The sequence below is a fragment of the Pristiophorus japonicus genome, chromosome 14 (genome assembly GCF_044704955.1).
Source record: "Pristiophorus japonicus isolate sPriJap1 chromosome 14, sPriJap1.hap1, whole genome shotgun sequence".
Taxonomy (NCBI): domain Eukaryota; kingdom Metazoa; phylum Chordata; class Chondrichthyes; family Pristiophoridae; genus Pristiophorus; species Pristiophorus japonicus.
In genome coordinates, this window is record NC_091990.1 from 35619425 (window position 1) to 35641983 (window position 22559).

Genomic DNA, 22559 nt, shown 5'->3' on the forward strand with positions numbered 1-22559 from the left:
ATTTACACAAGATGTGTAAACGTGCAAAAAATACATCGTCAAATGCACAAACATTTTAATGTAAACAACGGTTCCGGTCGCTGTCAGTCAACCGAAGAGACAGAAACAGTCGCTGTGTTTCCGCTATCAGCAGCTCCCAGTTCGCTCCGTTTCTCGGTATAGTTCATTGTACAACTAATATATTTGATTGTTTTTTGGCCGCCGCCTTACCCATGCCGTGCCAAATGACCACCGGCGGTGACTCCGGGCTGTTCCGGGCTGTCTTCCATGTCACGGTTTCTGAGACGAAGGAGAAGCAGAGGAGCACCACAAACCAGCCTCCTCCCTGCGTCGCCATCTTACTGAAGTCACATGACCCATGCGGCTGTCATGTGATCTCGTCGCTTGTGATTGGTTGAGAATGGGCCTCACTCTGTGGACCGAGAGCTGGTGCTTTGCTTGGGTTGTGCAGTGAAATATTCATTTCTATTCAACTAGGAGAAGAATTACATAAGAACTTAAGAATTAGGAACAGGAGTAGGCCATCTAGCCCCTCGAGCCTGCTCCACCATTCAACAAGATCATGGCTGATCTGGCCGTGGACTCAGCTCCACTTATCCGCCCGCTCCCCGTAACCCTTAATTCCCTTATTGGTTAAAAATCTATCTATCTGTGATTTGAATACATTCAATGCGCTAGCCTCAACTGCTTCCTTGGGCAGAGAATTCCACAGATTCACAACCCTCTGGAAGAAGAAATTCTTTCTCAACTCGGTTTTAAATTGGCTCCTCCGTATTTTGAGGCTGTGCCGAACAATTTCATTTAATCGTAACTTTATTTCACAGGTACTGCAATTATCTGCTAGGCAATTTCACACACAAATCATATTTAGATACTTTTCATTGTAGATTTCACTCGTTTTGCAGTTGAAATGTGGACTACTTCTTGCAGATAAGTTTTGAGTGAACGGCAATATACTTTCTCAAAGAAGCCGATGTTATGGAAGTTCTTGGTTTTGAATTGAGTCAGCAGCAGCTCCAGTTCCTCTTAACATTGAGCTCAGTTGTTCATGTATATCTTTGTTTCTCGTGTAAGTGAATGATTTAGGTTTATCAAGTTTTGAGAAGCATAAGCAGAACAATTGTATAGAATGATGGGCAAGAAAGACAAGCTGGTCCTGTCCCATACAGCCATGGTGCAACTGAGCATCATGATTCAACTGAGCATCATGATTCCCAACAACCCCATCCACCAAATACAGCATTAGGATGCATCACTGGAACGACCCAACATAGAACAATAAGCACTATATTGTCCTTACATAAGACCTTGGTTAGACCTCATCTAGAATACTGTGTCCAGTTTTGGTTGTCTGATATGGTGGATCATATAGATGCTCTGGTAAGGTTGGACTACTGGACGAAGGTTGGTCCAACTTACTTACATGCCCCCCGATTCCCCCTAACCTATCTAATTAAAATAATCTGTTCACATGGACAGTCTAAAAGAAAGACGCATTTATTTAGCGCCTTTCACAACCACCAAATGTCTCAAAGCTCTTTGAAGTACTTTTGGAGTGTAGTCACTGTTGTAATGTGGCAGTCAATTTGCACACAGCAAGCTCTCACAAACAGCAATGTGATAATGAGCAGATAATCTGTTTTAGTGATGTTCATTGAGGGATAAATATTGGCCAGGACACTGGGGATAAGTCCCCTGCTCTTCTTCGAAATAGTGCCATGGGATCTTTTACATCCACCTGAGAGAGCAGACGGGACCTCGGGGTAATAGCTCATCCGAAAGACGGCACCTCCAACAGTTCCGCATTCCCTCAGCACTGCACTGTGGGACTTGAATCCACAACCTTCTGACTCAGAGACGAGTGTGCTCCCTTCATTATTTTAAAATCGTCAATCAATGAAGTCTGTATTTTTCTAGAGTAAAAAAGTGCAGCTCTCTAAGCCTATTGTGGTAACTAATGTCCTTTTAAGATCATTTTAGCTCTTAAGCTTACCAGAGCATCTATTTAATGGAAACTCTTTTTGCTACAGGAGAATTAATGGAGTTGTCCTCCTGATGGGTATTCACAGCTGAAGTAATTTGCAGAGAAGCTCAGAAAAGTAACAGACAGCTTTTAATCTGCATCCTGTCTCCACATTTCGGCTTCAGTCGCTGCCTGACGTCAGCCTGTTGGTGCCCAGTACACAGTAAGTACACAATTGATCTATTCTGTGCAATTTGATATATGGGGCCATTTTTATTGTGTAGAAGATATATGAATGATCTATACAAATAGCTTGCAACATAGTACCAGCCTGAATTAAATGCTAAGGTAGTGCAGTGAGGATTGAGTGCCAATGCAAGATGCCATTGATTATGTGCAAGATTGAAAATTTATAACCCTCCATTCCAGTCATATACAGTAAAGCACTTTAGGACGTCATGAAAGGCGCTATATAAATGCAAGTTTTTAAATTACTTCACATTCACTTTTTGGTGCTTCTGGTTTAGGTGCATTATGCTTTATTTCAATTTTTATGTTGACATATCAATCTTGCACTGTACTAATAGCTGAGGCAGTATTTGGGACCTAACATGGTATTATGATTTCTGAATGGACCACTGAACTCTGCTGTGATTACGTTGTGTTTCCATGTCCAAGTACTATGGGTGCAGGCCGGGGAGCGGAACGAGCAGCGTGGTGGTCTAGCCCAGCAGTCTGCGCAGCCCCCGGCCTGTGAGCACCCTTGGAGCAGGCTGGGGAACAGAAAGAGCAGCGTGGCTGGAGCAGGAGAGCAACGGCAGTGAAGAGGGATGTCACCAAGGTCCAGGTCAGTGATTGGAGCATGGGCAGGTACAGCAGGAGCGGCGAGAGACTGGAGAGGGACGTGATCGGGGCCCAGGAGAGGAGTGAGTTCGGGGCCCAGAAGAGGCGAGGGCCCAGGGGCAGCACGGACCAGCCCACACTGCGATATGTGTGCGCACTAGGTATGTGCAGCAGAGCAGGTCTCCGGTCGTCTTGGTTAATCCTTGCTACTGGGCCAAGACCTAGCTCTGTCAAGCCCGTGTGGTGGCTGGTGTGCAACGGTCACCACACGTTAAAAAAAATCCAAGCACAGGCATCTTCCACCCTTCAACATGTAGTTCGGACCTGGAATTTTAGGTCCATCATTGAAACACCTGTGAACTTTTTGATGTGGAAGCAAGTCATCCTCGGTTCGAGGGACTGCCTATGATGATGATGACTGTGGGGATATGTTGGGAGAGAATTATAGTTCTTGTAAGTTTGCGAATTGGTGGTGGTGGGACTTTACCAGATGCTGTTGAGTAGGCTACAGACCAGCAATGACAGTTGAGATTGTCTATCTGTAGCCATGGCATGGGTAAAACAAAAATGCAGCAAAATCACTGAGCTGAAATTGGGTGCTACATTGAAGTAGATCTCGTCAACTTATAATAACTGAATTAAGTAAAACTTGGTTTTAGCAGCACTTGCTGATATCTAAAATGAATTGAGGACATCATGGGTTTTTAGAAACAAGTTTCCATTTTCCCCTAAATTCACTATGTAGAATCATTATAGCTAGAGAGACTTTCATCCCATTAGACTGGACTGGGTTTATCTCTAGATCCCATGAGTAAAAGGACACGTTTAGTTCCAGCATCAGAAGACTAGACTGGCCGTGCTTTTCCATGTCTGCACTTGTCAGCCTGCGATTTTCAGCCAGTTAAAATGAAGAAATTGCAAATCGTAGGGCGCAGAGTGGAAAATCACAACCTGTCCCCTCGCGGGTTCTGAAGGCACTTTCCTCCTCCCTTAACTTCTGCGATATCCTGGATTCGCAAAAAGCTTGTAGCATTGGGCAATGTACTCGCCTAAATCCTTTTGTAAACCCAAGATTGTGAATATTTGTTGCTTCTGGATCACTATCCTACTGCCTGCCCAAGTAATTAAGACTTATGGCAAGATCGTTCTAGTAACCCAATGTGCTCGCATGGAATTTTTTTTTGACATTTCCGACAACATTGAGCTCCTATTCTCAGCTGTAGGGAAGTTTTGCATAGAGGGAAGCTCTTGCACATCTCCAATTGATTATGGAGCAAGTTTCATGTTACACAACTGGGATATGAAACATGGTACAGTGAGATTTAGCTGGGAGGGAGAGGATACAAAAGTTAAAAGGGGAACAAACTACATTACAAAAAATTATGGTACTTGTACAAAACAGGTATGTCTTTAGGAAAGCTAATTAGAAAAACAAGCACCATTAATATTAGACACTAAATAGGCTCATGATTTGTAGAATGAAGCAGAACTTGTAAGTGTGAAATTCCTGCAGCTCCAAACTAGCCATTACTCAATTAGTCAGAGGAATATCCTCTTGGCAAGTTGGGATAGAAAAATTAATCTTGAGGTGCCTAGACAGGTCAGGGGGTGGTATTTTACAGTACTTGCCTAGAAAAATGGCGGTCTGTGGTAGTCTGCTTGTGCACTGCAAAATTTTGCCTTGCAGCAAGGGTGTCCCTGAACCTGGCATACAAGATTCCAGTGGATCTGGAGGATCCCAGCCTGGATGTCATGGGCTGTGTGTCAGTCCGTTTACCTCGCCCTCTTCCCGGCCCTGAGGAAGGCACAGCTGCAGCAGGCAGGGCAGCTCGACAGCAGCTGTGGCTCAGCCAGTCGGACAATGACAGCCACCAGCTCCCCTCCCCCGGACTCCACCAGCAGAGCTGTGTGGATCAGGAAGGAGTGAGTGTGTCTGATGAATGATTCCCCACTATGGCATGAACAAAAGGAAAAACAGGCAAGATTCAAAGTGAAACGGTGGAACTTTTATTTAGTGCAACAGTTTAAACAACAACATTCAACAAGTTAACGCCGATGAGAACAAAAAACTGTGCATTCACATCAGGAAGAATTGACATAATTAGCGCACATCATTAAAGTGTATATGCAAAACACTTAATCACTTTTTACTGCATTGTAAAAGATTTTTAAAGTTTGTTTTAAATGTTAGTAACTTTTAAAACTTGATTTAAAGGCATTTCAGAACTTACAGGTCAATCACCGCCAATGTTTCTGTTATTGGTGCGAGGTCCTTTCAAGTGGCTGCGCAGCCCAAATTTTCACATGCACGGTTTCTGCTCTACAAAAGCCGGTGAGCGGCCTGCGCAGGACCTCCAGACCGTTGCACAGCTCGCCAGGAACATTGCTCATCGCAATGCCACATGATATTATGGCATCTGTTTTCAGCTTTTTATAGTGCCATGTGGTTGGTCAGTGTGTTGGACGATTGGGCATGGGGTTCCAGATGCAAAATTGACACCACTGTACCATTATCATTGCAACGTTCCAGCAATTTATAGCAAAAAAATTATGCTATGAGAGGTGAGGTCAAAAGTCCAATATACGTAATTTGCCATGAGATGCACCATTGCATCAATTTCTGTCTCAGTGTACTTTTGCAAAATGTGGAGTACAAAAGTAATGTCTTCTTGTGAGGGCCTACCTACTATTTGGCCGAATGAGAAGAATCCACCTTTAAAGGTAGGAAGTAACACCAAATGCCAAGCCAAGAAATCAGTGTGCATCCTCAAACTACAGAATCACCTAGTAAAGGTTGGTCCCTCTCGATTGTTTCAAGTGCCATTTTAGCACTACCTTAAACGTAATTTTCACCAGTAAATTGTTTGAGCTGTAATTACACCGATGCATAGTGTCAGCTAATGTTCAAACTAAGTTTTTATAAAGATGTAGCTGACCTTGTTTACAGAAATGTCATAACTAATCTGTGCAAACCTGGAATAGGTTAATACTGTTAGGCAGGTTGAATATAAACAGGTCAATGGGACAAACAGAATTGTCAAGATTTGGATTTCTAATGCATGTAAAGGTATTTTCACCTAGTCAGGTTTATACTGTGAAAAGTGTCATGGTCCACCTTTAACAAATGGCACCGCCCATTATCTATCTTTAATGTAATTTTGCCAGTGAAAAAACAATTCCCTCTCTAGTCTCAACTTCCTCATGTGAGCCTAGAGTGTCAGTCAGCTATTCAACTGTGCAGGTCATCAAAACCAAGCCTGATCCTTTTCTCATCCGACATACATGTTTCCAGCACGGGGTCCATGGCTAGTGATCAGGTGTAGCAACACTGGCTTTTAATGACTGTAGCCCAGAAATACTGAGGCTATGCCCGATGAGCTAACTCACCAGATGGGTAACACCTTCCTGTTCTGTGTGGCTCATTTCTGAACCACGTGATTCCATTGTTACTGTGTGTATACTGTTTTCAAAACCATTATTTGCCTCGGCTTTGTTGAAAAGTGCAACCTATTACTGATTTCAAAGTTTTATGCATTACAAATTGAATTATCTAGCAATTTGAGTTAAGCAACATAAATTACAAAGTTTGAATTTAGTGCTAAAATTTGAATTCAGAGGATTTGCATTGACATTCAGAGTAGACGGCATTAGCGAAAAATCACCCTATAAAGTTTCACATTACTTCAAACGAGGATAATGAGCCAGTATTTTACAAAACTTACATGACGGCATGTTAGATGTTAGATGTTAGATGTCAATGTTTGGGTGAATCAGTCAACAGCTAATGGCTCAGTTAAAAGGCCACTTCAGGTAGGGAACTATGTTGGCAATGAACCAATCCTTTGAGAACATTAGGTGGTCTCCATCCACAGTTAGAAATTCCAGTTTGCTCGCTTTGTCCATCGCCTTCAACCCCAATCGATCCTATGGAGGAAAAATAAATGTTTGTTTTTTTGTTCCGCTGAGATTTCAATCAAGTCAGTCTTTTCTTAAATTTTTTTGACTCCTACCAGGTACAGCAAAATAGTCATCGCCTGGTACCTTGCTCATCTGGCCATCATTAAATGTCTGAGCCTTAACAGGACTGGTAGGTCCTATTCCAGGCAAGCCAAATCTCCTATCCTTGCACAATCTGCATTTCCAGCAGGGCTTACTAAAGGTGATCAAAAGCAGGCTCATTTGCCATCACTGTAGTATTTCGGCTGAGATCAGGAAATTCAGCACAGAAGAAGAATTGAACCTGGGACCCTGCTATTGGTGGGAAAATATCCTTCACAGGGGAAGCTTTCACATGTTGCACTCAACGGAGTTTGTGCAATCAAAATATTTCCCAGAAGATAAGAATGTAATCCACTACTTATATCTGGTACCTCTGTATTGCTTTTACAAGGCTAACCTATTATTCAATATCGTGTGGTGAAGCTATTCATTTAAAACTAAGGCTACCTGATGCATTGGTCTCATCAGAATTTGCACCCTCACAACTGTCTTAGTGGCTATTGGAAACAATTATTGCTATTTACCTCATCATACCCTCGATGAAATCGGCACCCATTAAACCTTCACTCGACTCAAAAAAGTTTCAATTTAATTATTTCTAAATAACTAACTCCTCACCCCAGCATCATCCCAGTGAATCTGTGATATATCCTTCCTTATAATGTTCAAGACTGCACATAATATTCTGACTTGGTTTAAAGTTTTGTACAAGTTTAAGATGACCTCCTTGCTTTTTGTATTCTATGGTTCTAGTTACAAAACCAAGGGTTCAGTTTGCCTCTTTATATGACTTATTTTCTTGTACTGCCTCTTAATGACTTTGTAAATACACACTAATGTCTCCAAGTTACTGTACTCCATTTAAAATCTTACTATTTAAGGCTTTCATTTCTCTGTTTCAAAATCAATTTTTTTTTTTACTTTAAATTGGATCTGCCCATCCTAATAACTCACCAATGGCCACCTGAGATTCTTTCACAATCTTAATCCCCCTTCCCCGCAAATTGTGTCATCAGCAAATGTTGATAGTGTTCCATCAATTGCCAGGTCCAGATCACTTATTTGTATAGTAAATAAGAGCAGCTCTACACCGACCTCTCAGACCGAGAAAATTCCTGTAATTCCCTCACTCACCGCTGAAAGATTGCCTTCTTCAACTTAAGCCCAACTCCAACCTTGACTCTTATTACAAAAAAACTTTATTATCCTTGAGTTTTTTGCTAATTTTCTCTCGGATTCCCTCTTGGCTTTTCTGATTTTTTTTGTAGCATTTGTTTGTTTTATATTTTTGATCATCTGTTCGGTCGGTGCGAAATGCTGCTTTTTAAGTTTCAAATTTAATTAATCTCTCCATTTATCCATGGAACCCCTGTCTTTAATACATTTCCTTTTTCCCCTTACAGGTATAAACCTGATTTGTAACATTTCCAACACTTGTTTATTTCTCAGTGCTGATCTACAGTTCTATTTCATCCGGGTAGCCCTTTTTATATCTTGCTGTAACTTGCTCTGAGTCTTTTTGGAACTGGTTTGAGAATGCCCAGACTCATTTCAGAAAGGAATTTTACAGTCAGCAGAGATTCAAAACCTGGTTGCAGAAAAGGAACAGTGTGTTAACCCGTTATATCATCCAGTACCCCAAGGGAGGTGTCTTTCTACAGCATAGAAGAGGCAAATTCCACAAGTAATATTGGAACAAATCTTACCTCTTTGTAAAGAGTACTCTCCTGCAAGCTGTAGGTGTCCTTGGCCTGGCCAATTTTGTAGAAACCAAACCACTGCAACAAAGATGAGGAATGATCATTTAGTGTTGGGTTTGTCAAAATGGGACTGCTTATAAAGGAGGCACTGTTATTACTGCACTGCTTGTACCATGGCTTGGGTTTTGAAACTGAGATTTTTTAAATTGCTGTTTTATTTTGAAAAAAGCAGATCAATAGATTTTTCTAAGAGACAGCAACAGATGATAATTACACATTTGGCAATTTCTTTGTCTGGTTCACATGGAAATGCATGAGTTTTCAATTTGGAGTTACTGATAAATTAACACTCTTCTATATATATGTTTTCTGTTTGTTGGGATATATCCCACTTATCTACGATGTATTATTTAAATGGTGATAGCTTGGGAAATGTCAATGTACAAAGGGACCTGGGTATCCTTGTACACGAGTCATTGAAAGCAAACATGCAGGTGCAGCAAGCAGTTAGGAAGACAAATGGTATGTTGGCCTTCATTGCAAGAGGATGTGTGTACAGGAGCAAGGATGTCTTGCTACAGTTATGCAGGGCCTTGTGAGACCACACCTGGAGTATTGTGTGTAGTTTTGGACTCCTTACCCATGAAAGGATATAATTGCCAGAGAGGGAGTGCAGCAAAGGTTCACCAGGCTGGTTCCTGGAATGGCAGGACTGTTGTATGAGGAGAGATTGGGTCGACTAGGCCTGTATTCTCTGGAGTTTAGAAGAATGCGACGTACACAATTCTGACAGGGTTGGATAGACTGGATGCGGGGAGGATGTTTCCCCTGGCTGGGAAGTCTAGAACAAGGGGTCACAGTCTCAGGATATGGGGTAGGAAATTTAGGACTGAGATGGAGGAGAAATTTCTTCACTCAGAGGGTGGTGAACCTGTGGAATTCTCTACCACAGAAGGCTGTGGAGGCTAAGTCACTGAATATATTTAAGGAGATAGATAGATTTCTAGACACAAAAGGCATCAAGGGGTATGGGGAAAAAGCGGAAATACGGTGTTGATAGAGGATCAGCCATGATCATATTGAATGGCGGTGCAGGCTCGAAGGGCCAAGTGGCCTACTACTGCTCCTATTTTCTATGATGTAGAGTTTATGTGCACGTTAGCAGAGCCAAGGCTTGGGGCATCCAGCGGTGTGCCAGAGTAACAGCTAATTGATTACAAGTAAGCTCCCCTGCTTGTTCAACTAGGACTTATCCAGTAAGTACCTTACTCAACAGAAGTCAATGGGGATAAAGGGATATGGGAGCAGGGTGGGCACACAGAATTAAGACAACAGCTAGCATTTATAGAACACCCTTAACATAGAAAAGAAGCCCCAAGGCACTTTGCAGGTGTAAGGAAAAAATGAATGCTAAGCCAAAGGAGAAAGTATTCGGAGAGGCGACCAAACACTTGGTCGAACAGGTTCTTTTCAAGAAGGGTCTTAAGAGTTAGGGGAGGTGGAGGGGTTTCAGAAAGCTTATCCAGAGTTTTTGGGAGGGGTCTAGTCATTTAAAAGGTATGGCTGCTAATACGAGTGAAAATATGGTGATGCATAAGAGGCCAGAATCAGTGGAACAAAGAGTTTGTTGGGCTGGTTATGAAATAGGGAGGGGCAAGGCCACGAAGAGATTAAAATACAAGGATGAAAATATTAAATTTGAGGCACTGTGGGATAGGAGTGAGGAATGAACAGGGCTTGATGTTGGATCGGATATAGACAGCGGAGATTTGGATAGGATATAGACAGCGGAGATTTGGATAAGCTGAAGTTTACAGAGGGAGGAGGATGGGAGACCAATTAAATGAACATTGGAATATTGAGTCGAAGTGTCAACTGAACGGAGGAGCGTTTCCACAACTGTTGCGCAGAGGCAGGCAATGTTCGCGGTGGAAGTAGGTGCTCTTTATCATGGAAAGTATGTAGAGTCAGAAACACAGCTTAGGGTCGAATAGGTCTTCGAGATTGCTAACAGTCTGGTCCAGCCTGAGACAGTGACTGGGGGGAGGGGGAAATAGGTACAGAATTTGTGGTGAGAGCGGAAGTCAATGGCTTTGGTCTTGCTAATGTCTAGGTGGAGGAAACTACAGCTCATCCAAGACTGGCTGCCGGACAAATAGTCTGACAGTACAAAGGCAGCGGAAAGGTCCAGAGAGGTGGTAGAGCTGTGTGTTGTCAGCATACATGTTGGGATTCTACACTTCAGAGAAGCGCAGACTTGGGGGTTATCTCAGAGGTTTTTAAGATGATGAAGGGCTTAAGAGTTGACAGCTTGTTCCAATTGAATAGATTGGTGAGGATCAGGGGTCACAATTTTCAGTTGTACAAGGCCAGATCAGGAGGTGCTTCTTTTCCCACAGAATAGTGGACCTCTGGAACAGGCTGCCTACTCATGTGGTGAACGTCAATGAGCTAAATTCCTTCAAGAAAGAGCTTGAAAAAAGGTAGGTACTGCATAGAACTATTGGGGCCAGTGATCTCCTGACTAGCTTCGATTGTCTGCCGGGGAGGGGGGTCCGAGAAATTTTCCAGATTGTTTGCCAAATTAGCCTGGGTTTTTTTCTCTCTCTTTTTCCCACCCCTCCCAAAAGATCACATGGTTTTAGGTGGGGTGAAGAGTGTATATATTTTGATACACAAGGGATCACCATTGTATGGGACAGGCTGGATAAACCAGAGGGTCTTTTTCTCTCCGTCATAGTTCGTCAGTAGAAGTTGACCCTATGTCTGCGGATTATGTCGTCAAGGTGCAGCATGTAAATGAGGAAGAGGAGGGAGCCAAAGATAGATTCTTGGGGCACTCGTGAGGTAACTGTGCTGGGGTGGGAAGAAAAGCCATTACTGCAGATAGTCTAGCTACCATCAGATATGCAAGAGCTGAACCAAGCCAGGACATGAGAGACTTTAGTGTTGGGTCTTGGTGCTGTGGCAAAGGCGGAAACTTGATTAGCAGAGATTCAAAGAGGGAGTTGAGGGAAAGAAATTTGCGAGGCGACACATTCAAGGACCTGAGCAAGGGGAGATTGGAGCTGAGGTGGTAGTTTGCAAGGATAGATGGTTGGTTTTATTGAGGAAGGGGTGTGATGGCAGTTTTAAAACAGAGGGGGTCAGTACCGAAGGATAGGGAACCATTTATAATGTCAGCTAGCGTGGAAGCCGGAAAGGAAAGTCATCAGTTTAGTGAGAATGGAGTCACGAGAGCAGGAGGTGGGTCTCATGGACGAGATTTATCGAACAGGACACGATGGGAGAGAAACTAAAGAGCACATGCAGGGCCAGCTGAGCAAGGGGGAAAAGGAGAGGCAGCTGAACAGATGGTCTCAACCTGAGTGACAAAAAACATCCATGAGTTCCTCATGCTTGTTGGAGGTGAGGGTGGAGGAGCAGGGAAAGGGTTTGAAAGATCGTTGGTTGTGGAGAAAAGAAGCCAGACTACTGTATGGATGGACTGGTTTCCATGTTGTAATTTCTGTGTCTTCAGGAGACATGTTAGGGGGAGGGGGCAGTGGGAACACTCCAAGTAATGACTGTCGACTGGAATCAATTCAGTTTGCTTATGTTGTAGATTTGATAGCTTCATTATAGATTTGGTTAAACCAATTAAAATGAGTGAGGAAAAATTGATACAAAATCAATTTAATTTTAAAAGTGTCCCGATGATTGACATTTACAGATCTAAGATTCTAGGCACAATTACAATGTTAGGTGAAGAGTGCAGAGTTCCTCACCGATGAATCAATTGGGTCAACCATGGAATCCTTCAAGAATTTCACCATTACAAACTTTTTCAATTTCATCAGATTCTCCTTATAGCTTTCATTGATGCCCTGTAACAAAAGTAGAGACAGTAATTGTTTCATTCCCAAAGATAGTATTAAAACCCAGGCTTAAATATCATAGAAACATAGAAACTAGGTGCAGGAGCAGGCCATTCAGCCCTTCTAGCCTGCACCGCCATTCAATGAGTTCATGGCTGAACATGAAACTTCAGTACCCCCTTCCTGCTTTCTCGCCATACCCCTTGATCCCCCGAGTAGTAAGGACTTCATCTAACTCCCTTTTGAATATATTTAGTGAATTGGCCTCAACTACTTTCTGTGGTAGAGAATTCCACAGGTTCACCACTCTCTGGGTGAAGAAGTTTCTCCTCATCTCGGTCCTAAATGGCTTACCCCTTATCCTCAGACTGTGACCCCTGGTTCTGGACTTCCCCAACATTGGGAACATTCTTCCTGCATCAAACCTGTCTAAACCCGTCAGAATTTTAAACGTTTCTATGAGGTCCCCTATCATTCTTCTGAACTCCAGTGAATACAAGCCCAGTTGATCCAGTCTTTCTTGATATGTCAGTCCCACCATCCCGGGAATCAGTCTGGTGAATCTTCGCTGCACTCCCTCAATAGCAAGAATGTCCTTCCTCAAGTTAGGAGACCAAAACTGTACACAATACTCCAGGTGTGGCCTCCCCAAGGCCCTGTACAACTGTAGCAACACCTCCATGCCCCTGTACTCAAATTCCCTCGCTATGAAGGCCAACATGCCATTTGCTTTCTTAACCGCCTGCTGTACCTGCATGCCAACCTTCAATGACTGATGTACCATGACACCCAGGTCTCGTTGCACCTCCCCTTTTCCTAATCTGTCACCATTCAGATAATAGTCTGTCTCTCTGTTTTTACCACCAAAGTGGATAACCTCACATTTATCCACATTATACTTCATCTGCCATGCATTTGCCCACTCACCTAACCTATCCAAGTCGCTCTGCAGCCTCATAGCATCCTCCTCGCAGCTCACACTGCCACCCAACTTAGTGTCATCCGCAAATTTGGAGATACTACATTTAATCCCCTCATCTAAATCATTAATGTACATTTGATTGCTACTTCCCTCTGTACATGTAGAAACCTGGTTGCTACATTAAGACTCTGGGCAAATCTATTGCATTAAATGACAAATAACAAAAGTGCCAACCTCGGACACAAATATAGGAATGTAGCAAAAGACAAAAATGAAGGCAAAATTACATTTCTGAAAGGATACGACCTTTGGGGTGATGGGACACCACCGGTTGGTTTATGCTGTGCTGACATTTGATGGATGCTGTTCACAGCCCATTTCCTGGACAACAAGTTCGAGTCACTAAGTAACTGAGAAGTACGTACCCTTTCTTGATTGATGTCTGCCAAGAAAATGCTTTTGTTCCTATACAGGTCTTCATTCAAGGGATCATGCCAGAACTCTGCCTGCACCAAGCTAGCAAGAAAACAATTGTAACTATATTAATTAGTTGATAGTCTTAAACAATTATAAAAATGACACTTTACAAATTCACCATACCCTTTAGGGTTACGTTGAGACAAGTAAGGGTGGAACCGTGAGATTGGTGCCATGAAGGTGGGCCACATTGGAGAAAGGATACAATAATCAACCATGTTGAATGTGGCAAGTTTAAAGCAGACAAGGAGGGATAATGTGCCATGTTTGTAGTTACAAAAGTTGTAGGTGACTGGCCTGGGTGACTCTGCTGTGGACAGGGTGGAAAACAAACAGAACAGACTCAAAATGGGAATGATGGCTGAAGTGAGCATTAAGCCGAGTGCTTACAATATACTCAAGGATCTTTGAGAGCATCCAAGTGAAACAAATTAAGACTCCAATTACACAGTGATATTCCTTAATCCAAAAATCAAACTAATTGACCCCAAAAACAATCCAACTGTTATTGAGTCACGCACCTCTCCATTTGCTGATCTGGTTAATTTCCTTCACCCCCACCCGTTCCCATTTCTGTAATGAAATGAACTTGTGCACTACAAACATTTGTCCTTGTGGACTAGTGGGGATTTACTTTAAAGTCCTGGGCAAAACTAAATTGAACATGAAAGTAGACCATTAGTTTGCTTAAGAAAGCCGAAACAGGACAGCAAGCCCCGCTCAAACATCTCCACAAAGTTTTATTCAGTGTGGGTTTTTTTTTCATTACACCTCAAACATAAAAAAGTTAAACATATTGCGTAGAATTTACAAGAAATTACATCACTAAAACAGGTCGATTGCCCAGCCAGTCTGTATTGGTGTTTATTCACCACACAAGCAATATTCCTAATTCCATGTGCCCACCCTGTCCCCATATCCCTTTACCTTCAACCACCTATCTAAACTATTGTGTTGACATGGTCGCTACTTCAATCACTACCTGGGGTAATGTATTCCACAGCCTCACAACGCTGTGTGTGTAAAAAGTCTCACATTTTATCTTGTATCTATGTCCCCTCATTCTGGACAACTCAGTCATTGGAAAGTTTCTATCTATTCTATTCATTCCTTTCATGAATTCAAATACTTTTACCAAACCACCCCCCTTACCTCTTCTGTTCTAACAAAAGTGCCACAAATTTTTTTTTGTCTTTTTTTTCATATTTGTATTTCCTCATACTAGGCCTTCTCATGAAACTGCACTAGACTCTCTGCCTCTTCATCCTTCCTGTAGGGTGGAGCTCAAATCTGGTTACAGTGTGGTCTTACTCAGGTTTTCTTTTAATTCATCAATACTTCTCTACTTTTATATATTATTCCTCTTGCCATAAAACCCAATATTCTGTTAGCTTTCTAAAGGCTTTGTGTTGTGAACCTAAAGCCACAAATTCTTCAATTCTCCCATCTCAGCACCCTGCCCCCATTCAAGCTATAATTATTTTCTTAAACCAAGTACCACCTCACACCTACTAACATTGAATTCCATCTGCCACCTGCAGTTTGCTTTGGTCCTCACTTATTTACTATGCCTCCTATTTTAGTATCTTAAGTTTGGACTACACAGCTGCTGCATGTCCCGATCCACCATATGTGTCAACTCCTCAAAGAACTCTTAGCTGGTTGTCAAGCACGATTTTCCTTCCTGAAATCTTTTCTGCATCATTAACCACAGTGAATTTTAATAAGATGGGGAAAGAGAAACAGCTATTATGCAATTCAATTTAATTGTACCTCTTGCTAGTTGTGGAGTTTGGCTTTTATCGTTTCATCCTTATAACTGGAAATGGACACATGGCAGTGAGCAGCATATTTTTTTCCTACAGTATTAGAGATTTTACTGTGTTTCTTAGTTCACTGTGGAATATTCATCAGACACATGATTCATGTAATGAACGACACAAGACAGGACAATCTTAATATCCCTTAATACAAGTATACTTACTGCTCTTGAATTGGACTAGTGTAAGCGCCCAAGTTCAGCATTTTTCTTATCCAATTGCAGATGTGGGAACTCTGTCCAGGACAGCGGGGTAAACCGTACACTCCTAGTGGGGGAAGCGGGAGAGAATCAGTACCTAGTCTGAAGGGAAGACCTGAAATGATTACTATACTTTTCTTTCCATATTTAAAAAAAAACTTTATTCAGGGGGAAATCTTCAGGGCACAACAAGGTGGTGTATGCAGTGGTTTATTCAGAGGTCTGTACACCAGCACATAATAAATATTTTAGATAAACTAGTTTTGGAATAGGTTGGTTTTGAATTTTGCAGTCCACATATAAGAGAAGTGGCAGATATGGGAAGAGTAGGGATGGGGAGGATAGGAAGCAGCACTGATTGGGAAAGTACATCAGTGGGGGAGAGGCAGGAAAATGGGCTGGTATTCCTCGAAGGGGGCAGCAGATTTTAATTGCTCAATGTTTTGGGGAGCGGGGTAGATGGCTTGAGTAGCAATACTCACTGCTGCATTTAAGGTTCTGGATGACATGTCACTTTCACCAGATGCTGCTTCAAATTTCTGCCTGCATTTCATGGTCGCAGAGAGCAAGAGTATCCCAGGGTTTTCAATGTTCAGTGGAGTGGGAGGGGTTCTGGGTGACATTTCGCATTTTAATAATCTGTGGGGGAGGAAACAAGGATGCCAGTGGCTGAGTATCATGGTTAGTAGGGATGGGTGCAGGCCAGAGCTAATTTTATAGCTGAATTGGAGGCGACATTTGATTAGAAATCATGTTGCTTCACTGTAATGCCTGATCTTAATGGACGCTGATTCAGAGTGGCACCAATTTATCACGAAGGCTGCTTCAGGCAGTTGTTGTTGGGTGGAGTTATCAGGCTGATCTTTGAACGCATTTGTCAACATCTTCACTCAAAGGATAAGCTTTCCCCACAAAAATGTATTTGTTCACTGTGCTAACTTTCAACTTCATTGCGGCGTAGTAACGGAGAAGGTAGTTTCAGTTGAAATTTTTAAACGGTTGGGAAGCAATGGGTTGCTTTAATAGGACGAGGGACTTCAGTGTAAGTACAGTGAGGCTATTGCGTAACGTTACTGGGGCCCCACTGTACTTAGTCACGTGACCGTGACAATGCCACCTTCACACACAGTACCTAGGGACTGTTGCAGCCACTCACTTTAATAATAGGTTTCTCACACAAATACAACAATGTACAGGTTTCATAAGAACATACGAAATAGGAGCAGTAGGCGGCCATTTTAACCCCTTGAACCTGCTCCGCCATTTAATATCATGGCTGATCTGATCATTGACTCTGCTCCACTTCCCCGCCCATAACCCTTTATTCCCTTATCGCTCAAAAATATGTCTATCTCTATCTTAAATATATTCAATGACCCAGCCTCCGCAGCTCTCGAACAGAGAATTCCACAGATTTACAACCCTCAGAAGAAATTCCTCCTCACCTCAGTTTTAAATGGGCGGCCTCTTATTCTGAGACTATGTCCCCTAATTTTAGTTTCCCCTATGAGTGGAAATATCTTCTCTGCATTCACCTTATCGAGCCCCTTCATTACCTTATACGTTTCGATAAGATCACCTGAACTCCAATGAGTAGAGGCCCAACCTATCTTCATAAGTCAACCCCCTCATCTCCGGAATCAACCTAGTGAACCTGCTCTGAACAGCCTCTAATGCAAGTATATCCTTCCTTAAATATGGAGACCAAAACTGTACGCAGTACTCAAGGTGTGGCCTCATCAATACCCTGTACAGTTGTAGCAGGACTTCTCTGCTTTTATATTCTATCCCCCTTGCAATAAAGGCCAACATTCCATTTACCTTCCTGATTACTTCCTATACCTGCATACTAACTGTTGTGTGTTTCATGCACAAGGAATCCAGGTCCCTCTGTACTGCAGCACTTGCAATTTTTCTCCATTTAAATTATAATTTGCTTTTCTATTTTTTCTGCCAAGTGGATAACCTCACATTTTCCCACATTGTACTCCATCTGCCAAATGTTTGCCCACTCACTTAGCCTGTCTATATCCCTTTGCAGATTTTTTGTGTCTTCCTCACAATTTTCTTTCCCACCCATCTTTGCATCAGCAAACTTGGCTACATTTCAGCCTTTGAAAATTATATATTTGAACAAATATGCACTTAAATGGAGTAGATTGGACCAGTAAATATTACCTTGATGTTGGCTTCCAAACGTAATGAAGTTTATCATTGTAGGAGAAGGACATCTCTGTGCTACAGCCCTCCTATAATGGATTAAAAAAACTATGTGAGAAAGCTCTGTATAAAAAAAAAAATAAGCAGCCAAACTATAAAAAGCCCTCTTTGAGCTGCATTTGTTTTAAGTACTTGATTGGCAGTGAAATGCTTTGGGATATCCTGAGAATGTGGAAAGTACTCGTACTGTAGGCCCCATTTAGTCACACTTACATGAACTGGCCTCCTTGAGAGAAGCCCATCGCATTGTATCCATTCTGTAGCTTCTTGTCCTGGGACAATATATTACACACCAGCTCAACTTGGTCATTTACATTCATGAAGTAACTGTTCTCAACGTCCTAAAAAACAGTTTCCAATAATTTTTGTGAAGGATTGTATCGTTAACAGTAGATGAGTCTAGACCACAATTTTGAAATTCAACATTTTACTTGATATTTAGTCATTGAATAATTAACACAGAAATTAATACTTTTTGTCTAATTTTCTGGTTTTGCAACAACCACTTTATTCCTAACTTGTCAAAGCATGTTTAGGTATGGGACAGAACCACATCGACCTAGGAGGTCACAGCTTTACTTCCCTGTCTGTAGTGTTAGCTATTCTTAGTCAGGGTGCTACAGCCTCAGTGTTCTTAGACCAGACAGATGAAATCTATCATCTAAGGATCTTGCTCCTAATCACCATCCCGTAACCTGTGTCAAACAATGTGCAAATATGGATGAAAGAGGATGACAGCATCCGACTTTGCTATAATGTCCTTCACAGTCAAAACCCTGCCAACACACTGTATAGATTAATACACATGCAATAGCCACTTGGACAAGGATTGCCAGGGTGAAGGAACCATATCCTAGTTACAGACAGCACCTTCAGAAGGGGAGAGGTGTGGAGAAAGTTATGGGGTGCAGAAATCCAACACTAAGCTGATTTTCTTCCCCTTTTTATATCACAGATAGCATGCAACAGGAAATAAAATGTGGATTTAAAAGAGGGTATATTAAAATGATTTTTCCAACAACTTTTCTTTCTGAAGGCACCTTGAGTGTGGTTCCCTATGAGTGTGCACTCAAAGAACCTGACTGAATTTAATCACACTATTCAATGAAGTGAAAATCAACGCAGTGGAGCCTAATCTTATCCATGCCAACATACATCCCATCCGCGCACTTCAACTTGGGATCACTGAACTGGAATCAAGAGCGGGAACCCTACTGAAGAAACAGTTCCGCATTGTAACCAATAACCATGACTTCTAGTACAACATTGTAAGCTAATTAACTAATTAAAAAACCGTGTAATATTTTTGTATGCCACTCCAAGTGAACTGTACAGCACCAAATAATTTGTTTTGAGTACTTCAACAAACAAAGTTGCTATACTGCTGCTAGGAGCAATAAAACTATTTTGTAATAACAGCATTTAACATTTTGCATTATAATTGTTACTAGGCAAATTCATTCTAGCTCATTATCTTTCATTAAGACATACCTCAACAACACTGTTTCCAATTTCCAAGGATAAAACATAAATTCCTGGGATTGCTGCTTCCACCAGTTTAATAAATCCCAGAGTAAGTCCTTTACAGCAGCTGTCACCTAAAAAAACCGTGTAATATTTTTGTATGCCACTCCAAGTGAACTGTACAGCACCAAATAATTTGTTTTGAGTACTTCAACAAACAAAGTTGCTATACTGCTGCTAGGAGCAATAAAACTATTTTGTAATAACAGCATTTAACATTTTGCATTATAATTGTTACTAGGCAAATTCATTCTAGCTCATTATCTTTCATTAAGACATACCTCAACAACACTGTTTCCAATTTCCAAGGATAAAACATAAATTCCTGGGATTGCTGCTTCCACCAGTTTAATAAATCCCAGAGTAAGTCCTTTACAGCAGCTGTCACCTAAAATTAATCAATAAGTTACAAAGAAATAAGAATAAGACTGAAGAATCACTATAGCTTTTTGAATACATTAATGTTTTAACTGGGGTTGAGGTCAGATCATATGCAACTAATAAAGCTGCATTTTGACTAGCTATGTTAGTGCAACATATTTGTAAAGTCAAAAAAGTAAGTCACTATATAATGGCTCCTTTCATAAGTATTAAATACTTAATTATACTTCCAAGCTAATCAAAATATTTTGCGTACTTTCAATAAAAATTGATTAGATTAGGATTTTATTGTACTGCTTAAACAAAGTCCGCTTTCACTTCTATATTTGAGGTCTCACCACTGATTATACTGTAATACAAGGAACGGGTCAGTTTGAAACTTCTAAGATGCCGCCCAGTGGGTGCCGCTTTCGCCCGAGTCAGAAGATTCGGGTCCCGCTCGACTTGAGCACAGGATTCTGGGCTGACGCTCCAGTGCAGTGCTGAGGGAGTGCTGGACTGTCAGAGGTGCCATCTTTCGGATGGCATGCTAAACTTAGACCCTGGACCTGATGGCTTGCATCCTAGGGTCTTAAGAGAAGTAGCAGCAGGGATACTGGATGCATTGGTTGTAATTTACCAAAATTCGCTGGATTCTGGAGAGGTCCCAGCAGATTGGAAAACTGCAAATGTAACACCCCTATTTAAAAAAGGCAGACAAAAAGCAAGAAACTATAGACCAATTAGCCTGACATCTGTGGTTGGGAAAATGTTGGAGTCCATTATTGGGGAAGCAGTGGTGGGACATTTGGAGGGGCATGGTTTGGTCAGGCAGTGTCAGCATGGATTTGTGGGGGGACGTCATGTTTGACAGATTTGCTGGAATTCTTTGAGGATGTGGCAAACAGGGTGGCTAAAGGGGAACCAGTGGATGTGGTGTATTTGGACTTCCAGAAGGCATTTGATAAGGTGCTGCATAAAAGGCAGCGTGGCAGTCTCTCGCAGGTCAGGGCCATCAGCAGCAGGTCAGGGCCATAAAAGGAACAGCGAGCGGTGGCCATGGGCATACCACTGCAAGGTACTGCGCGAGCTGGTGCAGGAGGGCGACGGCAGCGAAGAGGGACATCATCAAGGTCCAGGTCGGTGATTGGAGTGTGGGCAAGTACAGCAGGAGCGGTGAGGTCAGGGCGAAGGAGGCGCGAGTTTGGGGCCAGCCCACACTGCGATATGTCTGCGCACTAGGCCCGTGCAGATCAGGTCTCCAGTCGTCTTGGTTAATCCTTGCCACTGGACCAAGATCGGGCTCTGTCAAGCCCTTGTGGTGGCTGGTGTGCAGCAGCCACCACACTTAAAAAAAAATCCACAAGGCATCTTCCATCCGACACTATGTAGTTCAGGACCTGGAATATTAGGGCTTTCATTGAAACACCTGTGAACTCATCCTCGTTTCAACAGACTGCCTATGATGATGATACTATAATAGGATTTGCCTGACTTGATCCCACGAGGCAGCTTAAAGTAACAGAATGCCCTTTATAAAAAGGTTTTAAAAACATGCTTTTAGCAACAATTTTAGCTCCCTGTTCGCTCCGTTTCTCGGTATAGTCCATTGTACAACTAATAACTAATATATTTGATTGTTTTTTCGCCGCCGCCGCCGCCGCCTTACCCATGCCGTGCCAAATGACCACCGGCGGTGGCTCCGGGTTGTTCCGGGCTGTCTTCCATGTCACGATTTCTGAGACGAAGGAGAAGCAGAGGAGCAGCACAAACCAGCCTCCTCCCTGCGCCGCCATCTTACCGAAGTCACATGACCCGTGTGGCGGTCATGTGATCTCGCCGCTTGTGATTGGTTAAGAATGGGCCTCTGTGGACAGAGAGCTGGTGCACTGAGGGAAATAAATGATTGTTGAATCAAGACTTTGCTATTTTGTCAACTCTTGAGTTTAAATATGAAAGCGAGAATAGTTCATATATTTTACTATTCGTTCAATGACTTTGTAGAGTCTATTTTTCAAAGTTTGATTCAAATTATCTTAATTAAATGCTAGCACTGAATTCCCACTTTATTTACATTGATTCAAATTTTTAGTGCAAGAAAGTTTGAATTATTATGAGTAGACTGGATTGATAAATTTACAGCTTTATATGACCTTTTGCATGTATCATACCCATCTGTGGTAATTGGGATAACTGATGAGGTTATCTGTTGCGCATCTATTGAGGTGCCCTACTCTGCTGAATGCATGAATAAATAACATGAATGTAAGAGGATAACTTGGGGGAGAGGGGAGGGATAATTGTGTTTTTTTTTCCTTTTGCTCTTTTTTAATTTGGGTTGGAATAGAGTTAACTGTACTGACATTGAAATAATTTAAAGATTCTCATCTTATTTTGTGTTTAGTTAGAGATCTATTGTATTGCATTGATAGTGTTGATTGTCTTTCAGGACAGTGGCGCTGTCAGAGATTTTAGCCTGTTCCCGGCAGACTGGAGAGGAAACAATGGGCAACTGCAATGGGTTATCTGAAAATTCAACAGATGATGACTACCAGCACAGACGAGACTCAGCTGAACACAGTCCAGTCCTCGACCAAAATAAATACAAAAATGATAAATAAGCATACTACCTAGCGATAGCAGTAATAGAACAGTACATGGCATTAGTGCAGTG

The 22559-nt window shown here is 42.1% G+C and overlaps 2 protein-coding genes and 1 long non-coding RNA gene across 4 annotated transcripts in view; 1 reads left to right on the plus strand and 2 right to left on the minus strand.

The window, feature by feature from the left end:
• ppt1 (palmitoyl-protein thioesterase 1 (ceroid-lipofuscinosis, neuronal 1, infantile)) overlaps window positions 1-366 on the minus strand; it is a 23324-nt gene extending 22958 nt beyond the window's left edge. The window contains exon 1 of the mRNA XM_070899152.1: window positions 211-366. Coding sequence (XP_070755253.1) covers window positions 211-337 — 127 coding nt within the window. The 5' untranslated portion in view covers window positions 338-366. The remainder of the gene's footprint in view (window positions 1-210) is intronic.
• LOC139279872 (uncharacterized) overlaps window positions 1-19172 on the plus strand; it is a 26972-nt gene extending 7800 nt beyond the window's left edge. The window contains exons 2-3 of the long non-coding RNA XR_011596538.1: window positions 2031-2186; window positions 19038-19172. This is a non-coding gene — a long non-coding RNA (uncharacterized lncRNA). The remainder of the gene's footprint in view (window positions 1-2030; window positions 2187-19037) is intronic.
• On the minus strand, window positions 4791-21690 carry LOC139279871 (palmitoyl-protein thioesterase 1-like). Of its 2 annotated transcripts, XM_070899157.1 has the most exons (9): window positions 21555-21690; window positions 19807-19913; window positions 18215-18342; window positions 17960-18030; window positions 15746-15848; window positions 13710-13800; window positions 12273-12371; window positions 8512-8583; window positions 4791-6730 (listed from the first exon to the last, which is right to left on the minus strand). In XM_070899157.1, the coding sequence occupies exons 1-9, from the start codon at window positions 21679-21681 to the stop codon at window positions 6596-6598; spliced, it is 933 nt and encodes a 310-aa protein (XP_070755258.1). In that variant the 5' UTR covers window positions 21682-21690; the 3' UTR covers window positions 4791-6595. The 2 variants fall into 2 exon arrangements, with proteins under 2 accessions (XP_070755258.1, XP_070755257.1); XM_070899156.1 differs by lacking the exons at window positions 19807-19913; window positions 21555-21690 and adding an exon at window positions 19493-19576.
• Between the last annotated feature and the right edge of the window lie 869 nt (window positions 21691-22559).